Here is a 26596-nt window from a genome sequence, read left to right as displayed (position 1 = left end):
TACTGACTTTGTACACTTGGGCTTAGAGCCCAAAGGACTTGCACTATACTTCAGAGGCAACACAAAACTTAGATTTTGAAGGCAAACAATGAAAATACGCAATAAATCCATGGTGAGCTCTTTACAATGGTAAAGTGAACAAGACCAGCGAAGCACTTAGTAGGATACCAGCTCCTCCAAAAACTGCCCATTGTGCCTCTCATTTTTTCTCTACTGTGCACAGTCTAGAATGTGTATAATTGTAAACCCAAAAGTTAAAATGAGATTACTAACAAAATCACATGAAATCCTAAACTCATGAAGGTTAAATGCATGAATGTTGAGGATTGACTGTATACACACAGATGTATAAAACATGTAAAATCCCAACTTAAGAAGAGTTTGGAGATTCTTTCCCAGGTAGCTGATATCAAATACATCTATAAGTAATAATCTTGGTTCTATCACACTTCACACATTACAGTTCTACGACCAGAGAAAAATCTGAGGTTGACAAGTTATTTATTAGTATCTAAAGACAATCGTTCTTTCACTATTTTCCTCCTGTTTCATCCCTTCCTACAATAACTTCCCTAAGAACAAGCAGTCCTTCTGGGAACAACAAAGAGTCCTCCAGCTCAGGAAACTCCACAAAGCATCATCATCTGTGACAATTAACAAGCTCTCTGCCCACTGGCATTTCCAATCATCTGAGCCTGATTGGTTAAAAGACTGTGTCCATTCAAGACCAGGCTGCTCTGACTTGACCATTTCTCATATTCAGGCTCCACTAAATGAGGACCTAGACAAACAACTAGGTGGTAGTCACACCAGAGAGAAAAGCGTCATGGTAGTGGTCTTCTGTCTGCATTGTGGCAGCCCATTTACAGATTTCAAATGCAAATTTTATAATTATTTATCATTTGCCAGGCACTGTGCTAGAAACAGAGAGACAAAGGAAAAAAACTAAACCATTCTTGTCTTCATGGAACTTCTTTTCTATTGGAATGACTACCTCCTCCTTCCCATCTGGGGCTATTTTAGGAATAATGAATCGTTCCAATCAGAATGGAGAAGAATTAGCCAACTTGATGCAAAACATTTCCTGTTCATTTCAACTGTTGTGAAACAGCTGGGCCATGGGGGAACCCAGTACTTTCCTTCTCTGGTCCTTAGTTTCTACATTTGTCAAATGAGAAAAAGTAGACTAGATCATCTAAGTTCTCCAACTGCTCTCAACCTCATGTTTCTAAAATCCATAACTTTTCAATGCATAAGAATCTCTAATCTTATCTATATCTAATAATACATAATAATAATAATCTAATCTCTAATCTCTTTTCTCACCACAGTGCAGAAGGTATAGGTGAAATTCCCTCTATTTCCAAGTTGGGGGGTGGGGGGAGGTGGCGGGAGAAAAGGGAGTCACAGAACAGTTTCATGTCTGTCTTGCTTTACCCTCCCAAAGCCAACAGATGATGAAAAGCAGGCCCACAGATTCCTGGTGCCTCTTGAGCATCCCTCCCTTTTGTCCACCAGATCACATTCCCCAGAGTCAGGCACGAAGAAGTGTTTGAGGAGCATTTGAAGTCACCATTTGCTAGGGCTCCAGTTCAGGCCTGGCATTTCTCTGTGCCCAGAAGCCTCTACTAAGGATTAGAAATGAGCAGGCACACAACAAAGGAACCAAAAAGCACATAATGAATCACACATGGGATTATTGGAGAAGCATCGGGGCTCTGCATTGGAAAATAAATCGGGAACGTCTTAGCTCCCTTCTCCTCCTGGATGCCATGGCAAGTCCTAGCCTGAAAACGAGACCTGAAAGCTAAGAACAGAATGCTGGGAACCCATGAGAAAAGAGAACTGACAGGAAGGGTCTAAGTGCACCCACAAAAGGCAGAGCTCATCCAGGGGTGTAGATCCTATTAAGATAAAAGAATATTTTGTCAAAGGGCAAATGAGAGTGTCAACACCTCAAATTATTTTCAATTGCTTTACCAATTAAAATGAAAGTGAATTGAAAGGAGAGAAAACTCAGTAACTAAACCCCCTTCCCTTTAGGGGGTACTACATACCATACAATCCTGGGTACACATTTAACTTAACCCTTGGATTCCAACACTTATAAATTGTATGAAAACAGAAAATGGAAGAGGGGGCTACCCATTGCTGACAGCACCCCTTGGGCAGAAAGCTCTCTCTGGTCTCATCCTTATCCTGTGAGTCCTGAAGGAGCGTGATGGCTCCCGTTAGTTATTATTCCTAACTCTCAGTTGTAAGCTACAAATACAACCCAACCGCATCATCAGCAGTAAACTCAAAACAGCCCTGACATTTTAACTATCACATAAACATAATCCCAATTTGAATTGTTTCATGTTAAAATATTCTCTGCTAGGAGCTAGCTCCTCCTGACTTCAGAGCTCACAACTAGTTGCAATTTCCTTGGGAAGACACTGTGTAGAACAAAAGGAAAATAAATCCCCCTACTTCAAACTGCCAAGAGCTGGCTATCATTATAAATAAATTCGAGCTAGGGCATAACAAACGGGATCTAACAGACCCAATTTGTTTAATGTTGGCATAAAAGCCTGCCAGCTCGGTGCCTTGCCAAATACTCCCCAGACATGAAAGAAGATGAGGGTTCACATAAACGAGAGCAGTTGATGTAATTCACTTTGAGGGAGAGCTGGGTTTCTGAAAAGCATTATGTCTAATTACATTCAGGTTCTTAATGCTAAGAATTAGCATCCCAAGGAGATGCCCAAACCAAAGCCAATGCTACATTTAAATTTTTAGAGCCTCACCATGGGACTTAGCCAAAAGCAGATCATTTATTATGCTGTGGAAAATGTCTCTAGAGGATTGATGGAATGTCTCTCAACTCAGGTTAGAAATTAAATGATTACTGAGTGTAGCCTTAAAGGAAGGGACAGGATTCCTTGACATAGGCATTGTTTAGCTATTCAAGCTCCTACTGAAGTCCCTTTGCATTAATGGGAGAAACCTAAGCAAATGCTGTCCAGAGAGCCCTTCTAGCTGCTGATCCAAGGAAACAGCACCTAGAGCATTCTGCTCTGCAGCTAGGTGTCTGCTAAATGCTTCTGAAGTATGGATTCAAGTCATGAAAGCTACATAAAGGAGATGGATGGTTCACAATATTATAATTAACTGAGAAGAAGCTCTTCTCTAGTAAGAGGAAAGATGAATAATAGGCACTCAACATCCAAGACTAGGCCTGGTTTCCAAATATAATATTAAGTGCAAGGTAGCTTCATTATGTAGTGTCAAACCCATCTGCCAAATGCTAGCCCATCATGGCTACTTCTTGGAATATAGAGTCCAAAGGGGCTGGGAAGGTATGATAGAATTAGCTTCCCTTCATTCATTTCTCCAGTTCATTGCTTCAAATAGATCTGTGATCTCATCAATATGAGAAATTCCCTTCCTTGCTGTAGACTGTGACCCATCCAAAACTCCTTGTCCTGTGTGTCTCTGGTTCTTGACCATAAACATCCAAAGATCCTCCACAGAGGATGCACCCAGGTACTAGGTCGCTATAGACTGGAAAGTATCTCAGAGGTCACCTTTCCACATCCAATGGGCATTGGTATCTGCAAGCTGTCCACCTGCTGTACTTTGATCTCACCACACAATCTAGTCTATGTCCTTTTTCAGGGATGCATTTCCTCAGTGACAGATGTCAAGTTAGTTCTTTTGCAGTATTTCTAGTGATGTCGGTCATCACTGGAAACACACTGCAGCTCACCTGCATCCACCAGGTACCTCTTGGGTTACTATTGCCCTTTGGGTCACCCACAATCACTGCCAGAGGATACATAGACAACAGCTAGAAAAACCATGAGGTAGTGGGAAATGCTAAACTTGGAGGGCTGAATTTCATTCTTGTGCTGTCCCCAAAGAGTAACAGACCTGGGCAAGATGTTTAAGCTCTCTGCCTCAGCTTCCTCACCTGTAAAAGGCTAGAGTAATACTATCTGATTTGCTTCCTTCACAAGGTTGTATAGATAAAATAAGATAAGGAATCTGAAAGGTATTATTCTCTAGGCACCTGTGAGAGGAAAACAATCATTTTTCCCCCTTCTTTCTATTTTTTTTATTTGATTGCATTAGCACATCAATCATATCACAATTTGGGGGGCTGCTACAATGCATGCTCACATTCTAGTCAGCTTTCTAGTCAGCATGTAAAGGTTCCATGGATTATCACTGGATCTGTTATCTACCCCTATATTTCCTGTGAACATCTATCTTATTCCTTAGATTCAGGATTAATCTTACTTAGCACTTCTCAGTAAAATGGGAGGGTAGCATGCTCACCTTAAACCAGGGGTTCTTAATGTGGGGTACATGAATTCATTTTACGTTTTTCTAATTAAATTTATTTATTTTCAGCTTTTAACATTCACTTCTACAAAATTTTGAATTTCAAATTTTCTCCCCATTTCCAACCTCCTCCACCCCAGGACACCATATATTCTGATTACCTTTTCCTCCAATCTGCCCTCCCTTTTCTCACCCTCCCCCCATCCCCTTCTCTTCTATTTCCTGTAGGGCAAGATAGATTTCTATACCCCATTGCCTATATATTTTATTCATGAATTCATTTTAAAAAAATCTGATAACTGTATTTCCATATATTTAGTTTCCTTTGTAGTCTTATGTATTTTATTTTGTGAATTAAAAAATTGTATACTGAGAATATATTCATATCCATACTATTCACCAGGCTGCCAAAGGGGTCCATGATAAAAGAAAGGTTAAGAACCTATGGACTATAAACAGTGACCCTCAACTCTACACACTTTTCCAAAAATGCTAAGTGCAAATTTAATTCAACAATACTTGAATATCAATTCAGCAAAAATGTATTACATATCTACTGTGTATAAGGCACTGGGCTAGATACTAGGCATACTTGCAAAGACCTGCACAATTTCAGAAACCCACATGCATGTTACATACACACATATACATACACATGTGCACACACACATATACACACTCACATGGCTACTCAGCAGTCATAGTGGGTTTTCACTAAATACCTGTCAATTGATAATCTGGTAACCAGTAGACTAAATTCTGTCTCTAAAACTTAAATGGAAGCATTTCTTTTCACTTAACAATAATCTTTTAATCTGAGAGAGTAGCTGGGTAATTGTTTGCTTTTAAATTACAAAAAAGTTAGTGGTTTCCACTTTTTCTGGGACCTGAAAAAACATAATGCTTTTCTCTTAATGCTTCCCAAAGTGGGAAGAAAGATAAGATTTGTAATTCAGCTCTGTATTTGCTACCAGCAATTCTCTTTATTCTCTCAAGTAATTCAGACATGTTCTTTAACTCTCCTTATGTGCTGTCCCAATGTCTTCCTTGTCTTAATCCACTCCTTCTTGTGTCATGATGGACATGGAGGAAGAGCTGTAAAAAAATGCAGGTTTCTGATGGAAGGGGCCTTCAGTGCAAGCACCTTTGTTAGTAACCTCATAAAGTCAGGGAATATGATTGGAGGGAATAACTATGAACTAGCTGGCATGTGTGCAACCTTTAATTGCCACCACTAGTAACAGCAGTGATCTTAAGAAAGTCATTGAGGCTTGGGTGGACTCATTTTCACCAGCTCTAAAATGGACACAACCTAATTATAATAGCTAATATGTATACAGAACTTTAAGTTTTGCTACTTTACATACATTATCTCAGGGGTTCTTATTTTCCCCATTTTATGGATTAGCTGCGTATTTGGAGGATGACTTTAGGCCAGCCTGGTAGCCTTACTGGGCCTCAGTTTCCTAATCTGTAAATAAAGAAGACTGGACAAGATAGGAGCTGACATTTACATAAGGCGGCTAAAGTATTTCCCAGATGTCACATCACTGAATCTTCACAACAACCCTGTGAGGTAAATAATATTATCACCCTCATTTTACATAGGAAGAAAGTGAGGTTCAAAAGAGGATGAGTGACTTACCCAAGGTGCACAGTTAGGATCACAGGTGGAATTTGAATACTGGTCCTCCTGACTTCAAGTGCAGAAATAATTCCACTTTTTCAAACACCCTCCTAATTTATCTTTATTCAAGAATCTTAGGGGGCGCAGTGGATAACAGATGTCAGGAAGACTCATCTTCCTTGAGTTCAAATCTGGCTTCAGACACTTACTAGCTGTGTAACCCTGAACAAGTCACTTAACCCAACTTGCCTCAGTTTCTTCATCTGTAAATCCAGCTTGAGAAGGAAATGGCAAGCCCCTCTAGGAACTTTGTGAAGAAAACCCCAAATGGGGTCATGAAGAACCAGGCATGAATGAATTAAATGGACAATAGCATCATGTAGCCAAACTTCATTAATGTTTAGAAATAAGACCTTAGATACAGAAGACCTGTATCTAATTTCATGATTTGAAATACTCTTGCTCACCAAATCAATCCAATGTAATGATCTATCCTATCAGTCACCTAGCTCAATGTTACCTAGGCAGGTAAAGGTGATTCATGACAACTTGAAATAAACCATTAAGTTAAAAAAGGTAATAAAGCCTACTTTTAAAATTGACAGCCAGTTAAATGTAGCTGTTTCTGTTAGTTTCACATATGACAAAATTTCCTACTAGTTTCATGTGAACTAAGAAGCCCTGTAAAAAGGCAGATGCTACCCAGTCAGGCCATTTCATGTCAGTCTAAAAGTGGAATATTGGTTTCATCTTGAATTGACTTTCTCTTCTCTCCAACTTTTTTTTCACAAATTTTGAAATAACATACATAAACTGAATCTCCCTTCTCCTCCCCTCCCCTCTTTTCTCCTCTCCTTTCTTCTCCCCTCTGCTCCTCCCTTCTTTCCCCCATCTTCTCTCACAGTCCACATAGGGTATCATACCCTTATTTGTGGCTCTGGCCAAAGGATCCCTGAATCCATACTGAGATATTTTGGGGTTTATGAGCTACATTTCTTTCTTAAGGACCATACCTTAACCTCAAATCATTCTGACTCTCATTGATTGATCAACAATAGGTTCCAGTCCAAGCCCACTGGGTCATCGTTTGGGCCCTGTTTGCTGTAAATGGCAATTGTTTCTATTTTGACCAGAAACCCCAAGGGTCTTCCTCTCCTAGACTGATTTTTTTAACTAGGTGAAAGAGGCCATTCTTCGCTGCATTTCTTACCTAGCCTTAATCACTGAAAGGTAGATCTGGGAAAGACCTTAGCTTAAAAAAGCCTTGGTCCTTCACTGCATCCAGGGCCATCTCCAGTCATCCTGATCTACATCTTGCCACTGGACCCAGATGGTTCCAGAGAAGAAAGTGGGGCTGGTGTCCTTGCATAACCCTCTTTCACTTAAAAGCAATTCACTTGCACATCCTGGTATCACCTTCCTGATGTCATGGGTCTCTTCAAGAATGATGGACAAACAACCACAACAGGATCCATACATCACAACCTAACCATTCCTACCTATTCTAATAAATAAAAATCAAATTACTACATTAAAAATTTCTACTCAATGCAATTTCTACTCAATGCAACTTGTTAGCTTTAAAAAATAGTTAATTGAAGAAAACATTTCTTGTATTTTTTTTGTCAGACCTTTGATTTCAATAGTGTAGGGCAGTCCCAGTATGAAGTCTCCCTCTACAATGATGCAGATTAAATACTCATCTGCAAATAATAATTATTCAGTCAGTAAGTGTAGCAATTACTATGTGTTAGGCACTGTGATAAAGGCCAGAAATACAAAGAAAGGCAAAAGATAGCCCCTGCCTTCAAGGAGCTCGCAGTCTCACGGAGAGGTCATCATTCAAACAACTAAGCACATGCAACATACACATGATAAATTGAAGATAGTTAAAAAGGAGAAGGTACCAGCAACAGATGGTATTAGAAAAGCCTTAAAATCTTAGAGAATTCTTTTTTGGGGGGAGATGGGACTAAAGGATTAAGTAATAATAACAAAATTATCTAACATATATAATGTCTGTTATGTGCCAGGAATGGTACTATGTGCTTTCAAATACTATCTCATTTGATTTTCACAACAACCTTGTGAGGAAGGTGCTATTATGATTCCCACTTTACAGATGAGGAAACTGAGGCAAACAGGTGAATTGACTTGCTCAGGGTCTCACAAGGTAGTAAATGTCATTGCCAAAATTTGAATTCAGGTCTTCCTGACTCAGCACTATGGTGCCACCTAGTGACTAATCTAGGTTCACATAGGCAATATATGTTTAAATAAGAATTTGAACACAGGCCTTCCTCACTCTAAAGTCAGTTCCATCTATAACATCTCAAGTTCATCACTTGCTTCCGTGATTTTTATCAAGAGCTATTTTGATAATCCTTCCCTCCTCTCTCCACTGACTCATATCATGATCCCTCCACAGCTTACTGGACCAGCCAAAAATGTCACCACCTGTCCCAGTAATGTGGCTCTCTGAATTTAATTGGGCTGGTCTTTAGACAACAGATACATGCAGACTGATGCTGGACCCCTCCCTACTCAGAGGCTTCCCATCTTGTTAGAACCTGATAGAACTTGTATTCCCCTGGCCTAGGACTTGAAGAACCCAAGGTTACGTCTAAGCTAGGAATAAGGCAAAAGAGTGGCATTGGATAAGTGAGATTATATTCATTGTTTCCAAAATTAAGCAACATCCATAATGAAATCCATGAAAGCAATTTCCTGTCAGATGTGCAGATCCTAATAGGTAAATGCATCATCTACGAGAACCACAAAGTAAGAATTCACAATTCAGATGAAAGCCTTAAGAGCCAACGAGTTTTGTTGAAGCAGTTCTATCTTAGAGTTCTACATGTGTCACAAAGTTTAAAAGCCTATGTGTAATTTTTCCTCCCCATTTCAGATTTTACAAGTGAACATCTTTTAATATAATTTTCCTTTGAAATACTTAATTCCAAGGTAGGCCCAGAGCTTTTCTTAATTGTATTGTAGACTTAGAGCTGGAATGGTCATCCATGGTCATCTTGTTCAAGTCTTCATTTTACAGATTAGATGAGGTAGCTGAGGCCCAGGAAAATAAAGTGACTGGCCTAAATTCACACAAAGAAGTTCACACAGAACTGAGATTTAATCCCAGATCTTCTAACTTCAAATCTAGTCTTCATTCTGGAACACTACACTGCCTCCAATGACTGCGTCTACGTGCCTTACCTAGCAGGAAGAGACAGGGAAAGAAATTCCATTCAAAATAACTACAGAATGTATAAAATATTTGGGACTTTACCTACTAAGGTATACACAGGACCTACATAAACAAAAACACTCTTTACAGGAAAAAAAAAGAGATAGCCCTAGATAATTGGAAACATATTAATTACTCATGGTTGGGTTGCGCCAATATAACAAAAAAACCAATATTATCTAAGCTGATTTATTTATTCAGTATCATACCAATCAAACCACTAAAGGATTACACTGTAGAGCTAAAACAAAAAAGAAAACCAAAATTCATCTTGAGAAATATAAAGGTCAAGAATCTCAAGAGAAATAATGAAAAAAAAAGTGAAGGAAGAAGCCTGTCAGTACCAGATCTGAAACTATACTATACATACTATAACTGTCAACACTATTTGATACTGTTTAAAAAAATAAAGAGGTTTGTTATTGGAATAGAGTAGGTACACTATATGTAGAAGAAAATGAATATAGCACCCTGGTGGTTGATAAACCCATAAAAATTCCAGTTCTTTTTAGGGAGAACATTAAGTCTTTAAGATGGAAAAGGTTTGGGGATGGGTGTGGGGATCCAAAGGTTGATACAAGAATCAATGGAATGCTATGAGAAAACAGAGAATCTTGGAACAGGAATCAACAATGGCACCCTCCATGTCCCCAAGATGCCTCTTCCCATTACAAAAGAAGAAGTAGTGTAATTTGCAGCAGAATCAAATGCAGCTTGCAGACTTCTGGCCAACTGCTTCACCCGCCAAAGTTGCATATTCTTGTGCCTAGAAGGACTCCAGGCAGGTGTTAGCTCTACCTCCCAGCCAAACCAATAATTAAAAAAAAATCTGTCCTGGGAGAAGATAGAAGATGGAGCAGCTGGCCATGAGGCAGGACATCACCATCACTGCTAGTGATCGAAAGAGGGGCCTCAAAATCCCCCACTTCAAGCTCTTTGATGTTTCTCTAGAGCAGATGGCAAATCCAATTAACCAACTGTCTGAGAAAACGCCCAACCATTCCTTAAAAACATCCCCCAACCAACCACTTCTCCTGCCTATAACCTATCCACCAACCTCCTCTTTGCCCTTGTAAAACTCTTTACTATTTCATTTGGAGTGAAAGGAAATTAGTGCTCAAAGCTTGAATTGCATTTAAATACATTTTCTTTTACTGATGAATACAAGGGAAACACTTTTACAAGGTCTATTAAAATTGGATATTTGGGACACAGTTAAAAAAAAGCCCACCCTCCTTTCCAACTAAAACAACATGGAGGAATTATAGTAATTGGCTTTGGAAATGAAAGAAAAAAGGCACAGCCCTCCTTTTCCCCCAGCTCTACCTCCAACCTAAAATCCCTTCCAGGGGGAAAAAGGGTTCAGCATGTAAAAATGTGGGTTAACAATATGGTGACACTGACACACCCCAGCTGGATGCTGGAAAGCTTTCTAAAATGTAGGGGGAGGGGAACCAAAGCACAGCAACTAGTTTCATTGAGAAGTTCATGACCATTTTAGAAGAATATATAATGTGACCAGAGAACTCTTACTTGATCTCAGAAGTCTGTGTTGAACTTTTATGAACTGAGAGAGAAAGCTTAAGTTATAAGATCTCACTCCCAGGAAGTTTTTATCCTTCCTAAAATAAAGAAATTCAGTGCAATAAAGTTCCTCCCAAGAGAGGAGTTTCATTAGCCACAGAGAGTCAAGGAGGACCTGAAATCTTTAGGACTAGGACTTGTTGGGAGGCAGTATGATCTGAGTCCAGAGTCTCCCACTATATCACTATGCCCTCCTTCATAGAAACCATCAGGGTCCCCACTGCCACATGGTACCTGCTCACTATGTGTGTGGAACAGCCTGTCATAACCAAGAAATCCCAGTGTGCTGCACTATGTTGAAAACTTCCTTTATAGCAGCCACTCTCTAGACTAGTGGTATCAGACTGAAATAGAAATGGATTTCTGTAGGTTGTATATTGATTTAGAAAACCATAAATTAACATTATTTGTGCTGAATTACATTTTAAATTTATTTTGTTAAATATTTCCTAATTACATTTTAATCTGGTTTGGGCCAAACTTGGGAGTTTTACAGACCACAGGGCAATGAGTTTTATATCTCTGCTCTAGACCAGGGTATTGTCAAACTTTTGGTCTCAGTACTCCTTTATACTCTTAAAAATTATGGAAGACCCTGTCCAAAGAGCTTTTGTTTATATAGGCTGTAACTACTAATGCTTATGATATTTGAAATTAAAATACCATGGCATTATTATTAAAATAGTTTTGGCCTCATGGACCTCCTGAAAGGGTCTCAGGGACCACCTAGGGTCTCTGGACCACATTTTGAGAGCTGCTGCTCCAGACTGATGGAGTAAATGAGGCTGGGATGATGGCGGGAAAAGACGACAACATTACCGAGTTTGAGAAGGGCACATACAAGTCTCAGAGAAGACAACCAAGCCACACCTCGGCTTAGCAGATTGAAGCCAAGTCCAAAGGGTGTAATGAGCTGCTTTTTGTTCCTTATGCTGCATTGCTTTTACATTTACGACTGGAAATTGAACCAAGGCAAATCTAGAATAGACTCTTCTTTATTTCCATGTTTAAGTGAAAACAAAATTTCTCTGCCTAATGAATGTTTTTTCCCTGAGAAAGTTAAGAATTCTGTTTCAACTTCCTTGCTTCATGTAAAGGGAATGAGAAAAAAATGGAGTCCAGAGTCATATAACTGATAGATGTCAGCAAATGTTAGGAGGCAGCTATTACTCCAGGCTGTACTGTACTTTTAAAAAATGAAAAATAAAAATAATCCCAAATTCTAGGAGAAGGGGGGTCTTCTTTTCCCTTTTGCTGTATCCTGTCTTGTGGATTCTAACTTCACTCCAAACAACACAAAGTTTAAACTCCAACATGAAAGAGTTTTTGTAACCTCACTACAGGGACTTTTCTATGAGCTTCTAAGAGCAACTAATGGAGAAGAGAAGCCAAAAAAAAACCCCAACAAGAATCCCTAGGTCCCTCAATGGAAAAGATGATGGATGCTGTTGGCTTAACAGGCTTACCCGAGAAGAAGACAATTATAAACAAGAGGTGGCATCCCTGAGCAATTAGAATTTGATAGAAAAGAGATTAGAATTCAGAAAAAAGAAGAAAAAGATCCACATTAAACGTCAATCTTTGATTCCCCTTTTTTAAGAGCAGCCCTGTGGCTTCCCTGGGCACTGATCCATTCTCCAATAGGTACCTCACCTGCAGGAACTTCTGCCAGATGAAAGCTCAAACAGAGAACAGAAGAGACTACAAATGGAATGATTTAAAAGGAAGGGAAAAACAGAACTCCCTCCAGTCCAAGAGGTAACTAACTAACTGTGAGTAGAATGAAAATAGCTGCTGACCAGTCCTCCAGAAGTAATAAAAACAGAGAGCTGATGTTCATTTTCCTTCTCACCCATCAGTGAACAGAAGAACACCTGGCTGCCTGGGAGAGAAGTCAAAATTGAAAGGAACCTATGGAAAACTAAACAAAAATAAGGAAGGCAGAACAGAAGTCCTAGAGGTTATCAGAAATAGGCAGTGGCAATATGGGGAGGCGGGGGGAAGCTCAATGATCAAAAGACCTGAGTTCGAGTTCCACCTTGTTTTTTATTCCCTGGTGACCCTGGGCAGGTCACTTCATCCATGTGGGCTCCCATTTTCTCTTCTATAAAATAAGCGGGTTGGAAGAGATGGCCTCTGAGATGGTGACATTTAGGACTCAGTAGATCCAGTTTTGAATTTGAAGTCACTCCTCAGTTTGGATCTGTACCACTTACTGAACACATTTTTCACTTGCTTCCCCTTGGAGGACAGGGGTTCTTAGATTACTTATACTCATGTCTGATCTAAAATTAACATGTGAGGCAAGAGGCATGACGTCTTCTAGCCATCAATGATGTTTTCTAAAAAGTTCCTCAGAAGTAGGAAAGAGATTCAAGTTGGGGCCCCTCTATGAATAAATCCTTTGAGTTGCCTGCCTCACCACAATGCCCATAGGATCTCCGCGAGGGGAGTGCTCAGCAATACCTTTCCTCTCTTAGAAACAACTGTCAGGTTTCGTTCAACTTGGTAACAAACCACACACTAACACTGGCAGGGTGCCGTGACCGCATTTCATTCTGGACTTCCATAGAGTTCTGGATAATATTTCTCTAATAACTTCATAAGATTATATAAGGCTTTTCCTTCTAAACCTAGTTATTTTTCTGAAGTCAGTTTATGGTTTCCTCACAAGTCCTACTCAAACCCAAACTGGGAGAGGTTTTTGTATGACACCTGCAGGATGTAATTTGGCTCTGTCCAGTTTGGGTCATTTTTCTTTGAAACGTAAGCACTGACTCAACCTGATTTGCTTTCATCAACTCCTGGTTCCTGTTGGAATGACTCTCTGTACACTTCCAGGTTATTTCAGAAAGCTCCAAATGTCAAGAGATAAACTGTGCCTGACTCCCATTTGAAAACTTTTTTCCATTTAAAAAGGCAACAACGACCAGAAGTCACTAACTCACTAAAGGTAGCCAAAAAGACAGAAATGACTTCCTTTCATCAATGGAGAAACAGCATTACAGCATGTCTAGTAAGAACCAATATAGCTAGTAAGGGGCATGAAACTAAATCAAATGAACAAGGAAGAGGTACAGAGAATATGGCCAAAAGGGGGCTTTCCATGCCAAGGGGCCTCTGTGAATATTTCCACTGCCCTCCCTCTCCCTCCCCTCCTACAGAAGAGGGAAGGCTGTTAAATCCTTTAAATCAATTTGATTAAACTGTGTGTTCTGAATCTGGAGCTGCAAACTAAAAAAAAAAATTGGTAACTATTTTGGTGAAATTATATTTGTAATCCTATGCATTTTATGCATTTAAAAACATTCTGAGAAAGGGTCCCTAGGCTTCTCCAAAGGAGTACATGACACATAAATATTGGAGAATTCCCAAATTAAGCAATTTTACAAATATTTACTAAGTTTCCATACATGTAAGCCACTGTGCTAAATGCTGAGGAATACTCCTAGAATCAGCCCAATTCTACTAAAAGAGACTTCCCCACCAACAGAAATCACCATCAGTCTGACTTAGTAAATAAGGAGTTGATCAAGGCATAAAAATGTCACGTGACTTGCTCAGAGCTACAAAGTTGTCAGGGGCAGAGTTTGAACCCAAGTCTTCCAGATTCTTAGCCCATCGTTGCATCTGTTACACTTGGTTGCCCTTTGTCTGGGAATACAAAGTTTAAAATATGCCATAGTCTCTTTCCTCAAATAGTTTTTACATTCTAAGAATGGTTTTTATTTTAAGAGTGCATCTCTGGCTCATTTTCTGTCTGGCCCTCACCAGAGGGCAGGGAGGTGGTGCAGTGGATAGAGTACCAGGCTTGGATTCAGGATACCCTGAGTTCAAATCCAGTCTAAGACATTTACTAGCTGTATGATCCTGGGCAAGTCATTTAACCCCATTTGCCTCAGTTTCCTCATCTGAAATAAGGAAATTGCAAACCACTCCTGTATCTCTGTCAAGAGAACGCCACGATGTCACAAAGAACATGACTGAAAAACAATTCAACAACAACCTCACCAGACAGGTAACAGACTTATTGTTCCCCTGTGGAAAGTCCTGTCCTGCTCACAGTATACAATAACCAAAAAAAAAAAAAAAAAATCCCAACTCTTATCTTGAGGCTCTCATCACCCAGCAGTGTTATCTCCTTGAGAAAAACAGATACAGACTGAGAAAGAGACCTTCCCAGAGTCTGGTTATATAAACACTCAAAGTCCCCCAGAAGCACTTATCAGCTAAGGAAATAAGGAAAGATGGTGTAAAAGATTCAGAAACTGTTGGATCCATCTTAACTACCTACAGATTCCACTGGGTCTCTCTTCTATTTTATTGTTTGGTAATAAATATATTTATCTTCTGCATTGCATTATTGCTGTATCCCATACACAGATAATCAAGATGCAGCAGGGAGATAAATGTGAATAACTGAGGTATATGGGCTTGGGCGGCCCATATTTTTCTGTTTTCCTAAGTTCTCCTGCCAAAGAAATGGCAGGAATTCTCTCAAACATTAATATTGTACCCAGTTTAGATGACAATCCAGATGTTTTCAGTCATCAGGAATAAATTTAAAGAGCTAGTAGTCAAGACCTCTATATAATAGTATTTCCCTCATCATTTAGCAGTTCACGTATAACAGGCACTTCCAAGTTAGAACTAAAAATGAAACCTTATTAACAATTGTCATACCAAACAGGCATAAATACTAAATAGATTTCAATAGATAATAATGAAATTCACATAGAGCTTTAGATTTGTAGTGTTTTACAAATGTTATCTCATTTAATCCTGATAACAACCTTGGGAGGCAGGTGCAACTATTATCCCCATTTTGCAGATGAGGAAAATGAGGCAGATAGAAGTTAAGTGACTGGCCCAGGGTCACAGAGTTAGTAAGTATCTGAGACCAGATTTGAACTCACATCTTTCTGACTCTCTCTTGGTCCAGGACTCTATAGCTACCTTTGTGATTGACCCCCAAAAGCGTAATTATCAAAAGATTATGGCACCAGTGATAAACATCATAACCACTACTTCCACTGATAAAGAATAAATCACTAAAAGTGAGGCGAGAGGTCTTAATAGCTGGTGTTCACCATCGCTCTAACCTTTAAGGACTTATAAAAGGACTTTACGTAAATTTTCAAAAAAAGACTAATGAGAAGGGAACCACAGGTATCTCACAGCTGAAGACATGTAGATTCAGAAAGTTAGCTGACTTACCCATGGTCACAAAGCCAGAAAGGTTCAGGTGTGGAATGTGGACTGAGGTCTCCCCTGATGTCAAGTACATTCTCAGTAGTCCATGTCGTCTTATCATAGGAGCTATGAAATCTTGATGGTTACTGGAATTTTATCTACTGAAGTCTACATTTCATGAGATATTTATTTGCCAAGTTTGATGATTTTTATCTCCTGAAAGGTGTAGTCTTTTATGGAAAATCTGTCAAGTTGTCTGAAAGTTGGCTTTGTATTAAAGTTTCCCACCTCGCACTTAAACCATAATCCCAGATTTTACTGTAATATTCTGTTCTGGATCACAATGACACCATGGTCTTAGAGTCATTTTTCTAGGAGCAAAGATGGATTCATGCCAATCCATCCATCCTTCCACCCAATTGTTCTTCCTAGCATACCCAAGGGAAACTTTACAAAGAATGTTACACAGTCCTGGTTGGGGACTCTGTGTTCTGAGAACACAAAGATTGTTGAACTTTCAACCATATTTTGATTAGCACCATATATTAAACAACTTCACTAAGTGAACCTAAATCTTTTAAATGTAATAATTTGCTATTTGCATTTGTAATAGTTCCTTTGAAATTATGCCTCTTTTTAGACAGATGGCAACTTACAGGATATGTATTCATGAGGACATAGAAGGGGGATGACAGTTCTCTTTCAGAATCTGAATTTCTGATAGTTATAATAGGCCTTATGTTCTTTTAAGGAAAGCAATATGTAAGTTCTTAACTAATAAAACTAAAATTCTGTAGGTAAATAAGCCACAAATATAAAAGTGACAGAGAACGAAAACAAACTGTTACTTAGTTGGCACAAAATTTTTGTGTACATTGGCCGTTTGTTTCCTGCCTATGAATTTTTTTCTCAAAAACTTCCAAAAATCAGCTAATAAAACCATGGCAAATGATGCAGACTAGCTGGAGTGGAGCTGATATTACAGCTCAAGAGCTCTTTGCTTTTAGAAATTGGAATTTTCAGCCTATTGACTCATAAACAATGTAGGACATTTTCTCATCTTACCTCTCCTTTCTGGACACCAGAATTTATCAGTTTGTAAAGTAGCTTATCTTGTAGACATATACTACCTCCAAAGTCAGGAAATAGTCCATAGCATTTACATTTGGAAGAAACCTTTGAGATCCAATTCTATAATTTTAGAGATGAGAGAGGTTGGATGACTTGAAAGGTCACACAGCAGAGTTAGGGTTTGAATCCAACTCTTCTGAATTCAAATTCTGTGCTCTTGTCACTGTACCATAGCCCTCTTGTCCAATCTGCTTTGGAAGACAACTCTTCATTTTGCTTTGTTTCTTCATATCTGACTTCCGTGGGAAATTGAAAGACCATTTTTGAGTTATTTGGAATAATTCTTTTGTGACAGCAATGATGATGGTGAAACATGATGCCATTGCTATTTCTTGTTTAAATTACCCCTCATTTAAAAAAACTTTAAAGTCCCAAACTAAGACTATAAACTTTCCCAACTGGGAGCTAGTTAAATTCACTCTGAGTATAAATCTCCTCTTCACTAGCTAAAACCTCAATGTTTTTCAATGACAGGGTCATTTTGTTTTTAGAGGTCTATATCTTCAACATAAATGTGATGATATCTGAATGGCAGTGATGAATATACATAAATTACTTCTCTCCATAGGCCACTTGCTATATACAACAATTTCGGTCCACATTTTCTTAACATTCAAAGCATCTTAATCTTTTAAAAAGGAAATCACTTTGGGGGAGTTCTCATCAGCTTAGAGGGAGGTGGCTTGGAGGCCTTGCTGAGCCAGACAACACTTAGAGGGACTTCTTCCTCTCTGAAAATGGTTTGTAGCAAAAACTGAACTATATTCTATGGTCCTTCCTTACAGGTCCAACATCCTATGACCTTGTGGAATTCAATCACACAAAAAACTGCAAATGAAATCTCAGTTCTTCAGAAAACTCTTAAGTTGCCAAGATGCCATTCTTAACCACTTTAAGAAAATATCTAATTTTTCTATTTAACCTTAGAACAGCTCACTTATGCCTTGTGACTTTAGGTTACGCAGTTTCCTCATCAATGAAATGTGTAGGTTGATATCAATGATTGCTAAGGCCCTTTCTCCTTCCAACACTTGGTGATTTCTTATCTTTCTATTAAATAATCCGGCCAGGACCTTTATATAACACCTACTGTACCTAGCAGATATGACTAAAGATGGTTTCACAGCTGCCCATTCTAATAGCCTTCCTAGAAGGGCTATGGTATTGTGCCATCTCCCTCTGCTTTTGTCAAGCAGACTTCACCATAATACTTGGCCAGTCAATAAACATTTATTAAGTGCCTACTATGTGCCAGGCACTGTATTAAGCAGTGAGAATACAAAAGGAGGCAAAAGACAGTCCCCACCCTCAGGGAGCATACAACCTAAAAAGGGAGACAACAAGCAAATAAAGAAGGAAGAATTCAAAGCAGGAAGGTACCAGTATTAAGAGGGGCTGGGAAAGGCTTCTTGTAGAAGATAGGATTTTACTTGGGACTTGAAGAAAGCCAGAGATTCCAGGAGGTGGAGATTGGAAGCCAGAACATTCCAGGTGTGGGGGACAACCAGAGAAAGTGCCCGAGACAAGAGATGGAGTAGTTGTTGGAACAGCCAGGAGGCCAGTGGAGAATATGAGGCAGGAAGGCAGGTGTAAGATGATTGAAAACACAGGGAAGTGGGGTGGTCTGGTCTTTGAACACCAAACAGAGGTGAACAAAGGACAGAATGGAGTGGGGAGAAACTTGAGGCATATTAGTTAGTTGGAATAATGAGCTGAAAATAATAAGATGAAACTTAATAGGAATAAATGTAAAGTCTTGAACATTGGTTCAAAAAATCAAAAATCTAAATACAAAATGATAATCAATCTGTCCTAATTTATGTGGAAAAGGCTAAGGGATTTAACTTAACTGAAAGCAAGCTCATTGTGATCCACTGCTAACACACTACCAAAAAAGGAAAGGCTTTACTAATAGAAGTAGAAGACCCACATCTTTGAAGGTGACAATCTCTTCTCTGAACTAGTTAGCACATACATGGGGAATTTTGTACAGCTCTAGCTAGCATTTTAAGACAAACAATGATAAGACAGTGTATGTCACAAGGATGATGAAAGGCTTGGAAACCAAGGTGTACGAGGAACAATTAAAACAACTGAAGATATTTTCCTATCCTTGAGAAGGGAAGCAGAACATGACACTTGTCTTTAGGTGTGTGAAGGGTGGTGATATGGAAGAGGGATCCTGTATAGCTCAGGAAGAAAGAAGCAGGCTAACCTAGAAAGTTAGGAGATGAGAAGCTCATTAGGGACAGGAACCATCTTCATTTTTGTCTTTGTAGCCTCCATGGATGACCGACGAAAAGTTTGAGAAGGCAGATTTTAGCTGAACAGAAGGAAGAACCTTGTCACAATGAAAGCTAGTCAGAAATGGAATAGATTGCTTTTGGAAATAGACAGTTCCTTGTAATGGGAGGAGTACAAGCAGAGGCTGTCAGGGATGTTGAGGGGGATTCCTGAATCAGGTGGAAGGCTGGTCTTGAAGGTCTTTTTCAACTTCAAGATTCTATGGGTTCAAGAAGAATATGAGCATAAGTTTTTCATATCTGCCATAGTTGACACATTGTTTTTCCTCTTCAAGAAACACCTATTCTTTTAAAACAATCCTATAATCAGTAAGATGCAGCACAATTGGTCAAGATAATCAATTCAAATTTTCAGAGGGCTACAATATCAGATACACTTGGGGGAAAAATACTTGAATCTTACTGGTTTGAACATGCTTCTCTTCCTCCACACCCTATTAAAAACAAGTAGGTGAACTTACCTTTATCTAATAGATCAGTTTCCCAAGGCATATAAACTAGGCTAATTCAAAGGGTTTTGGAAACATTTATTATTGATTTGATCACACCCAATGGAGCAGTTAATAAGTGCTTTGTTTTCAGGTAAGGGAGCAGAAGCTAGGGAAAATGAAAAAGACCTAATGTCATAAAGGAAGGAGACTTAATAGCTGGTTAGGAAGTCTTTATATAACCAGTAATCCATAACTACCCCTTTTCTTACCCTGAATACTAGTTTTAATAGGCCATTTAAAAAATGTGCTTTTTTTTTTTAAATTTTGAAGGAGTTAATGACATATAAATGAGAGCTGGATAAGATGTACAAGACCAAGCTTTGGGGGATGGGGAGAGGGAATGAGGAGGAGGGGAGAGGGAGGGAGAGAGAGAGAGACAGAGAGACAGAGAGAGAGACAGAGAGACAGAGAGAAACAGAGACAGAGACAGAGAGTGATAGAAAGACAGAGAGTGACAGGGAGACAGAAACAGAGAGATAGAGGGACAGAGGCAGAAAGAGAGACAAGAGTCAGACAGGTAGATAGACAGACAGATAGACAGACACAGAGAGACACAGAGAGTGCACAAAATTGATTGGTTTTCAACATCTCTCTATCACCCTGAGACAATATGTAATCCATAGAAAAGAAGCAGACAATATTTTAATTCTGCCAAAAATAAGAATGGGTAAATGTCTTAAGTTTATAGATGGAGAAAAATGTTGAGAAAGAATATATAGGCACACCCCCTAAATATTAAGAACATTTACATAGCAGGTAACTTTTAAAACTTTATCATCTTTGCAAATATTTAGTTTAGCAAGATTTTATGTATCCTATGTTGAAAGTGGTAGAACATATCAAGCACAAATTTTATTCTACCACTTTCAATATGTGATTTGATAAATTAGGTATATATGTATGCATACACACACATACACGCCTAGCCTAACCATATCCTCACACACATACATACATACATATATACATATACACTCCTAATATATCACATTCTCACTTCAGTTTCAGGGAACTACACTGGTGTTATGCCCACAGCAGCAAATGACTTTAAATGACTGATAACTATACAAATAAACAAAACACAGAGACCAGAAGGATGATTGTCCTTTTGAAAGTTGCTAATGTCTAAGCCAACACTTGTCTTAAATGATTTAGGTTCAGACTCATTTATGGGAAGAGGGCAGGACTAAATGCTCTGGAGATCAGTTTCATCAGCACCGTCTTGCAATTCCATTAAGTATCATGCCATGAAATCCACTGGAGAGTTTGGGGCGGTGTGGGGGGGAGGGGTGGGGTGAGAGGGGACTGAGTTACTTAGTTTGGCAGTCTACATTGATCACACTAATGGGAGGACTGCCAAACAGCCATTTCATTCTGCCTGGGGACAAAAGTTTGGTGGGTTCTGTTTACCAGATGTTGTCTCCACACATGAACAAATCTGCTGACTCCATGTGCCTGCCATCCACTTTGGCCATACAATCTGGGCTCATGAATGAATCCAAGCCAACTATATTTTTTGGTCAAGCCTGATCTGGCCATAATTGTACAAGCCATCCTATATTCTGCCAGAAAGCTAATTCTGGTATCTGAAAAATGTCAAAGTACTTCCCCTTTTATTTTCTGTAAATAATTTTTCCTATTTCCGGTCAGTTTATGCACATAGGCAAATGCAGAGGTGATGTTCTGGTAAAACTCAGATAGTATAATAATATCTGACACTAATCTAGTATTTTACATGTGTAATCTTATTTGAACTTTACAACAATGCTATGAAATATGGGGATATATTATCATCATTTTATAGATGAGGAAACAGGCTGAGAGATTAAGCAATTTATCCATGGTCACAGTAGGAAGCAGCAGAATTTGAACTCGGCATCTGAATTTTGAATTGTCTATCCATCCATCAATCAATCATTCAACAAGTATTTATTAAATGTCTAAAATGTTCCCAGGGGACATACAGGCTGAAAATGAAACAGTCCTTGCTCTCAAGGAGCTTATAGTCTACCACATGACCCTGATGCTCCCACTAAAGGGGAGATCCTCTCTACTTTAGAAAACTCTTCTTTACCCCAAACACGTCTCATTATCTGGAGACTAATATGTTTCATAACATCTAAATCAGGGGTTCTGAACTGTTTTTTATGTCATGGACCCCCTTTTCAGTCTGATGAAGCCTATGTATGGTCTCAGAATAGTATTTCAAATACATGAAATACAGAAGCTTACAAAAGAAATTAAAATTATATTGAAATACAGTCATCAATTTTTTAAAAGTATTTTCACAGACCACAGATTAAGAACTCTTGAAACTGTATTTCAAAGAGAGAGTGGGAAGGACAAAGAGAAGAAATAAGAAGAGAGAAAAAATGTTCAGTTACACTTCATGTAACAAGGAAACTCACATGGAATGATCCACAACAGTGAATGCATTTCCAATACATGTTAGAAGTTAATCAAAGATTTCATCCAAAGTCTAGCCATGCCAATCAGAAGTCTACATTAACTTCCTAGACCCATGAGTCTTCCTTTCTCTTCCGAGGAACATGATCTCTTTGGTCAGAAAGATGAGGTAAAGTTGGCAAAAACTGAGGGCATTTGCTCTACTAAATGTCTCCAGGTTTTAGCATGGTTGGTATTTCTAGGCACTGGCATTCTTACTTTGATTTAAATGCAAAAAAAAAAAAGATTTTTTATTGTTTTCCACTTTACAGGTAAAAACCTAGTAACTCAGTCTACTCTTCAGGTTGTACCTTTGTCATTTCCAGAAATGTATTAAATCTTCTTAGACTCCCAAATGGGAGAACGTGTTACACTGAATCACCAGGCATAGATACTTTATACTTCTGATGCATAATTTCACACTAGGAACTAGCTCCCTCCCCTATTACATCTGAGTACAATACTGAGATTCCAAATAAGGATGTAAGAAGAATAATTCCTTATCTCTGGAAGAAGCCAGAGCACCAGTACGAGCTTATCACTAGAAAGGAACCAAGTGGAAAGAATGTGTCTTTCCCCTGCCCTGTTAGGCAGCTGCTGAAGCTACAGGCCGGATGGATGGATGGTAGCGTCTCTCACCTGTTTGTCTCGCGACCTGTGCTCTCCGACTCCGAACCTGTCTCCTTCTTCCAAGCCTTTACGATTGCCCACGTAGGAGTTCACCACAAAGCTGTCTCCTGCAACACCCGATCAGCACGGGACACACGGACAACAGACAATCCAAAGAAAGGGGGGGAAGCAAACTATTAATGAAGGCAAAACCACACACTTCCGAGTGGTTATAAGATGCGCTTCCAAAAATGACAAGCTGGAGGCAAGAGGCAATCCGACCTCCGACTCTCAGTCTACCGGCTCGCACCGGATTGGGGGATGTGAGGAGGGGGGTCGTAGGGGCGGGGAAATCCTATCGCTGGAGAGAGCCTGACTTCGAGACGCAGCCAGGAGGGGCTCACCCAGTCTCAAGTGAGGTCCCAAGGTAGCTAGCAGCCTTTCCCCGCCACAGTTTTAGCATTAGCCAAACCGTTCTCCAACCCCAGCTGAGAGGAGTGAAATACACAGAGTCCCGTCTCTTCCAAGAGAGGAAAATCACTCGTCTTTCACATTCCCATATCAAAGGGAGATCAAAGCTTCTCCCTTCGAGAGCAGGAAAAGGTAAGATTTGCTGTTAGATGAGACGACTAGGGCTCAGGAGGAGATACACCGGGTTCCTTATTATCCCCCTCCTAATCCTCCCCGAGTCAGTAAGCCAAGCAGACATGAACCACCACAGCAGCAGGGAGAGCAGCATCTTCTCCCCAGGATCGAAGGCAGCATCCTCCTCCCTCCTCCCAAGCACCCATATGGAAGCGAAGGGACGGGACGAAGCTCAGACCAGGCTAGCACCCAACAGGCCTGTTCCAGGCAATCCGCAGCAAGCGCCCCTGTCGGATCGCCAGTCCACCCACCGTCCCACCTCAGCTCCCTCTTTACTCTCACCTTCTGGGTTTTCTCTTCTCTTGCATGCTGCTGTCGCCAGTTGGCAAAGGCAGAGTAAAAGAGAGGGAGACGAGAGGTGGGGAGTCGGGGGGAGGGAGAGGAGAAGGGAAAAGGGGGGAAAACACAGTTGAAATGTCTGTTTTTCAACCCGCAAAAGGATGCAACATCCCGTGGTGAAGTGCCCATCGCAAGCAGCTCTCCCGCCCTCCTTAATCCCCCCACCCCAGGAGCCCTCTCTCCTGTCCGCTTCCCAACAGCAGCTAGAACTCCAGCGCTTACCGTGTTTGGACTGAAATTTCCCCATTCCGCTCTCCACACTCTTCTCTTGCCAATGCAGTCCGTTCAATCCGTCCTTCTCTGGCGGGAGCCTCTTCTTTCCCCAGGGTTCCCACCCTTCCCACCCACCCACCCCCAGCTCTTCTTCGTGGTTCTGCAGCCGCTACCGCTGGCCCCGACGCGGATTCCCGGCTTGGGACAAGGCGATCATTCAGGTGCAGATTTGTAATCCAAAAACCAGAGGTGAAGCCCGAAAGATCCACATGGAATCCGCGCAAGGAAAGTCACCGTGCGCAGCGGCCGCTGCCGTGGCCAGTCTTTCTCTAGCTCGCTAGTCCGCTCACTCCCCACGCTCACCTCAGCCCCGGTCCTAGGTCTTTGGGAAGGTGGGAGCGAGTGAAAGGGCGGAGAGGTAAAGGTCTTTCACCTAGAGACGACACACAACTAAGGATGCGGAAAGCACCCAGAGATGGGAAGGCGGGAGCGAGAAGCAGCCCCCCTCCGGGTAAGCACTGCCGTGGTGGCGCGGATGCAGATGCGCCAGCGCCAGCAGCAGCAGCAGCAGCGGCGGCAGCAGCAGCGATTGCAGAAACGTGAGAGCAGCAGGAGAAGGCAGGAGGGACCGGAGCCTCCCCAAAAGGCTGGGGGTAGAGGGAGGAAAGCACAGAGAGGCACGGGGGAAAAAAGGAAAAAAAAGAAAAGGTGCAAGGAAGGGGAAAGAAGGAGGAAGAAAAGAAGGAGGAGGAATAAGAGAAGCAGAAGGAAAAGAGGAAAAACCTCCAGCTGCAACAGCGGCAGCGTGTGCGGGCCCCCAGCTGCACTCTGAGAGCGCGCGCCGGGCGCTTGGGGGTTTAATCGCTGCCCTGTGCAGCGCCCCTGGCGGCCGCAGACTGCGCTGCGTACAGAGACCAACTTGGTCTCTCCAGTCGTTTAAAAAGCTGTCTGCTGAACATGGTGGCAAGCCCAAGAGGCTGGCTGTTCACTCCAGGGGGTCTCAGAAGACCGAAGGAGCTAATTCTCCCCCTCTCAGCTCCAACGGACAAGAAAAGATCCTCATTCTGCGGGGAGCCAGAACGACAACCCTGTTCTTCCAAGATCATTTTCATCTTTGCCCCCCAAATGGTATTACGGAGTCTTAAGAAATCCACAGGCACTAAAGCTGTGTCTGCAGACAACAGGGTGAACAGGATAGTGATTCTTGAATTCATTGATGTTGCCAGTCCAGTCGAAAAATCTTAGCCAAAAGATGGACATTATGACGTAAATCACACAATTTGTGGTGCACACGGATCCAGTTAGCTTAGTTAACAAGATGATGCCTTTGTTTTATGCTTTAAAAATAGTATATTTCATATAGCATGCTTTGTATGTAGATATACATTTATTTACATTTACGCACATACATACACAGGCATATGCGCAGGTATAAGAAACAAAAATGTTTTAATCTCATGAACTATTTTCAAGACGTCTAATCTCTCTGGGTCTCAGTTTCCCTTCTCTGCAAAACAGGGTGGGGGAGGAGGGAGAAGCTACCATCTCTCCCTAAATCTATACTCCTATGATTTTGTCAAATGAGAAAATGTAAGTAAGCATGTTTTGCCTACATGAAGGGATTGTATGAAGTTACTATTACTGTTCGTATGTCTGACATTGTAGTTCAAACCAATTTAAGGATTCACACACCCAGAACATTAGAAATGGAAGGAACATTAGAAATAGCCTAATCCAATAGCTTCATCATATTGATGAAGACGCAGAAGTGAAGAGAATATCTATACCTGAAGTCCTACAATTAGCTAACACAACTAGTGGTGAAATAAATCCAGATTTTCTTACTCTTTCCACTCTGGCTCCCATGTAGGAGAAGAGAAGGAAGGAAAAATATGTAATAAGTTCTAGAAAATTTTACTTTGAGAAAAAAGATGTAAATAGTTTGTAGTTAAGAGATATATTCCCTTGACAACCTAGTTAACCCAGGGAACCCCTAACTCAACTCCCCTGTAATCTGATTCAAGAGATCATCACACTTTTATGGCTGTTTTCTTCATCCTCTTCATGTTCCCACATAGAAGGGGGAGACCAGAGAAGTCCAGGATTTGGTTACAATATTATGCTTCCAAATCCTTCTTTTGCTTTCCTGGAATTAAGCCCTGTAACCTGGATCATGCTGTCAGAAAACAGCCACATGGTACAAATGACATTTTCTGTATGCACACACATGAACCAGTAGAGGTCATCGCATACCTCAGTAAGTAAACAGGCAGGATTTGGAAGGGATCCTTGATTGCCTTTGAGAATCCATAAAGGGATTTTCTGCTGCACAACTCAGTATGCTGTCCCTGGGAGAATATTTACATTGATGACCATTGAAGTGAAGATTAAAGACCTACTACCAGCTAAAGTAAATCATTTGGAGAGCTCTGATCCTTTC

At 40.4% G+C, this 26596-nt stretch overlaps 1 protein-coding gene across 2 annotated transcripts in view; it reads right to left on the bottom strand.

The window, feature by feature from the left end:
* The window catches only part of NKD2 (NKD inhibitor of WNT signaling pathway 2), a 95867-nt gene extending 70856 nt beyond the window's left edge, over positions 1-25011 (bottom strand). Inside the window, exons 1-3 of one of the 2 annotated variants that reach the window (XM_072605347.1) lie at positions 24166-25011; positions 23887-23916; positions 22990-23087 (exon numbers count right to left, since the gene is read on the bottom strand). In XM_072605347.1, the coding sequence (XP_072461448.1) occupies positions 22990-23087; positions 23887-23916; positions 24166-24190 (153 nt within the window). In that variant the 5' untranslated portion in view covers positions 24191-25011. The remainder of the gene's footprint in view (positions 1-22989; positions 23088-23886; positions 23917-24165) is intronic. The other variant, XM_072605348.1, reaches the window with a different exon arrangement.
* Between the last annotated feature and the right edge of the window lie 1585 nt (positions 25012-26596).

The sequence above is a fragment of the Notamacropus eugenii genome, chromosome 4 (assembly GCF_028372415.1).
Source record: "Notamacropus eugenii isolate mMacEug1 chromosome 4, mMacEug1.pri_v2, whole genome shotgun sequence".
NCBI lineage: Eukaryota > Metazoa > Chordata > Mammalia > Diprotodontia > Macropodidae > Notamacropus > Notamacropus eugenii.
This window is presented reverse-complemented; position numbering and strand designations above follow the sequence as displayed.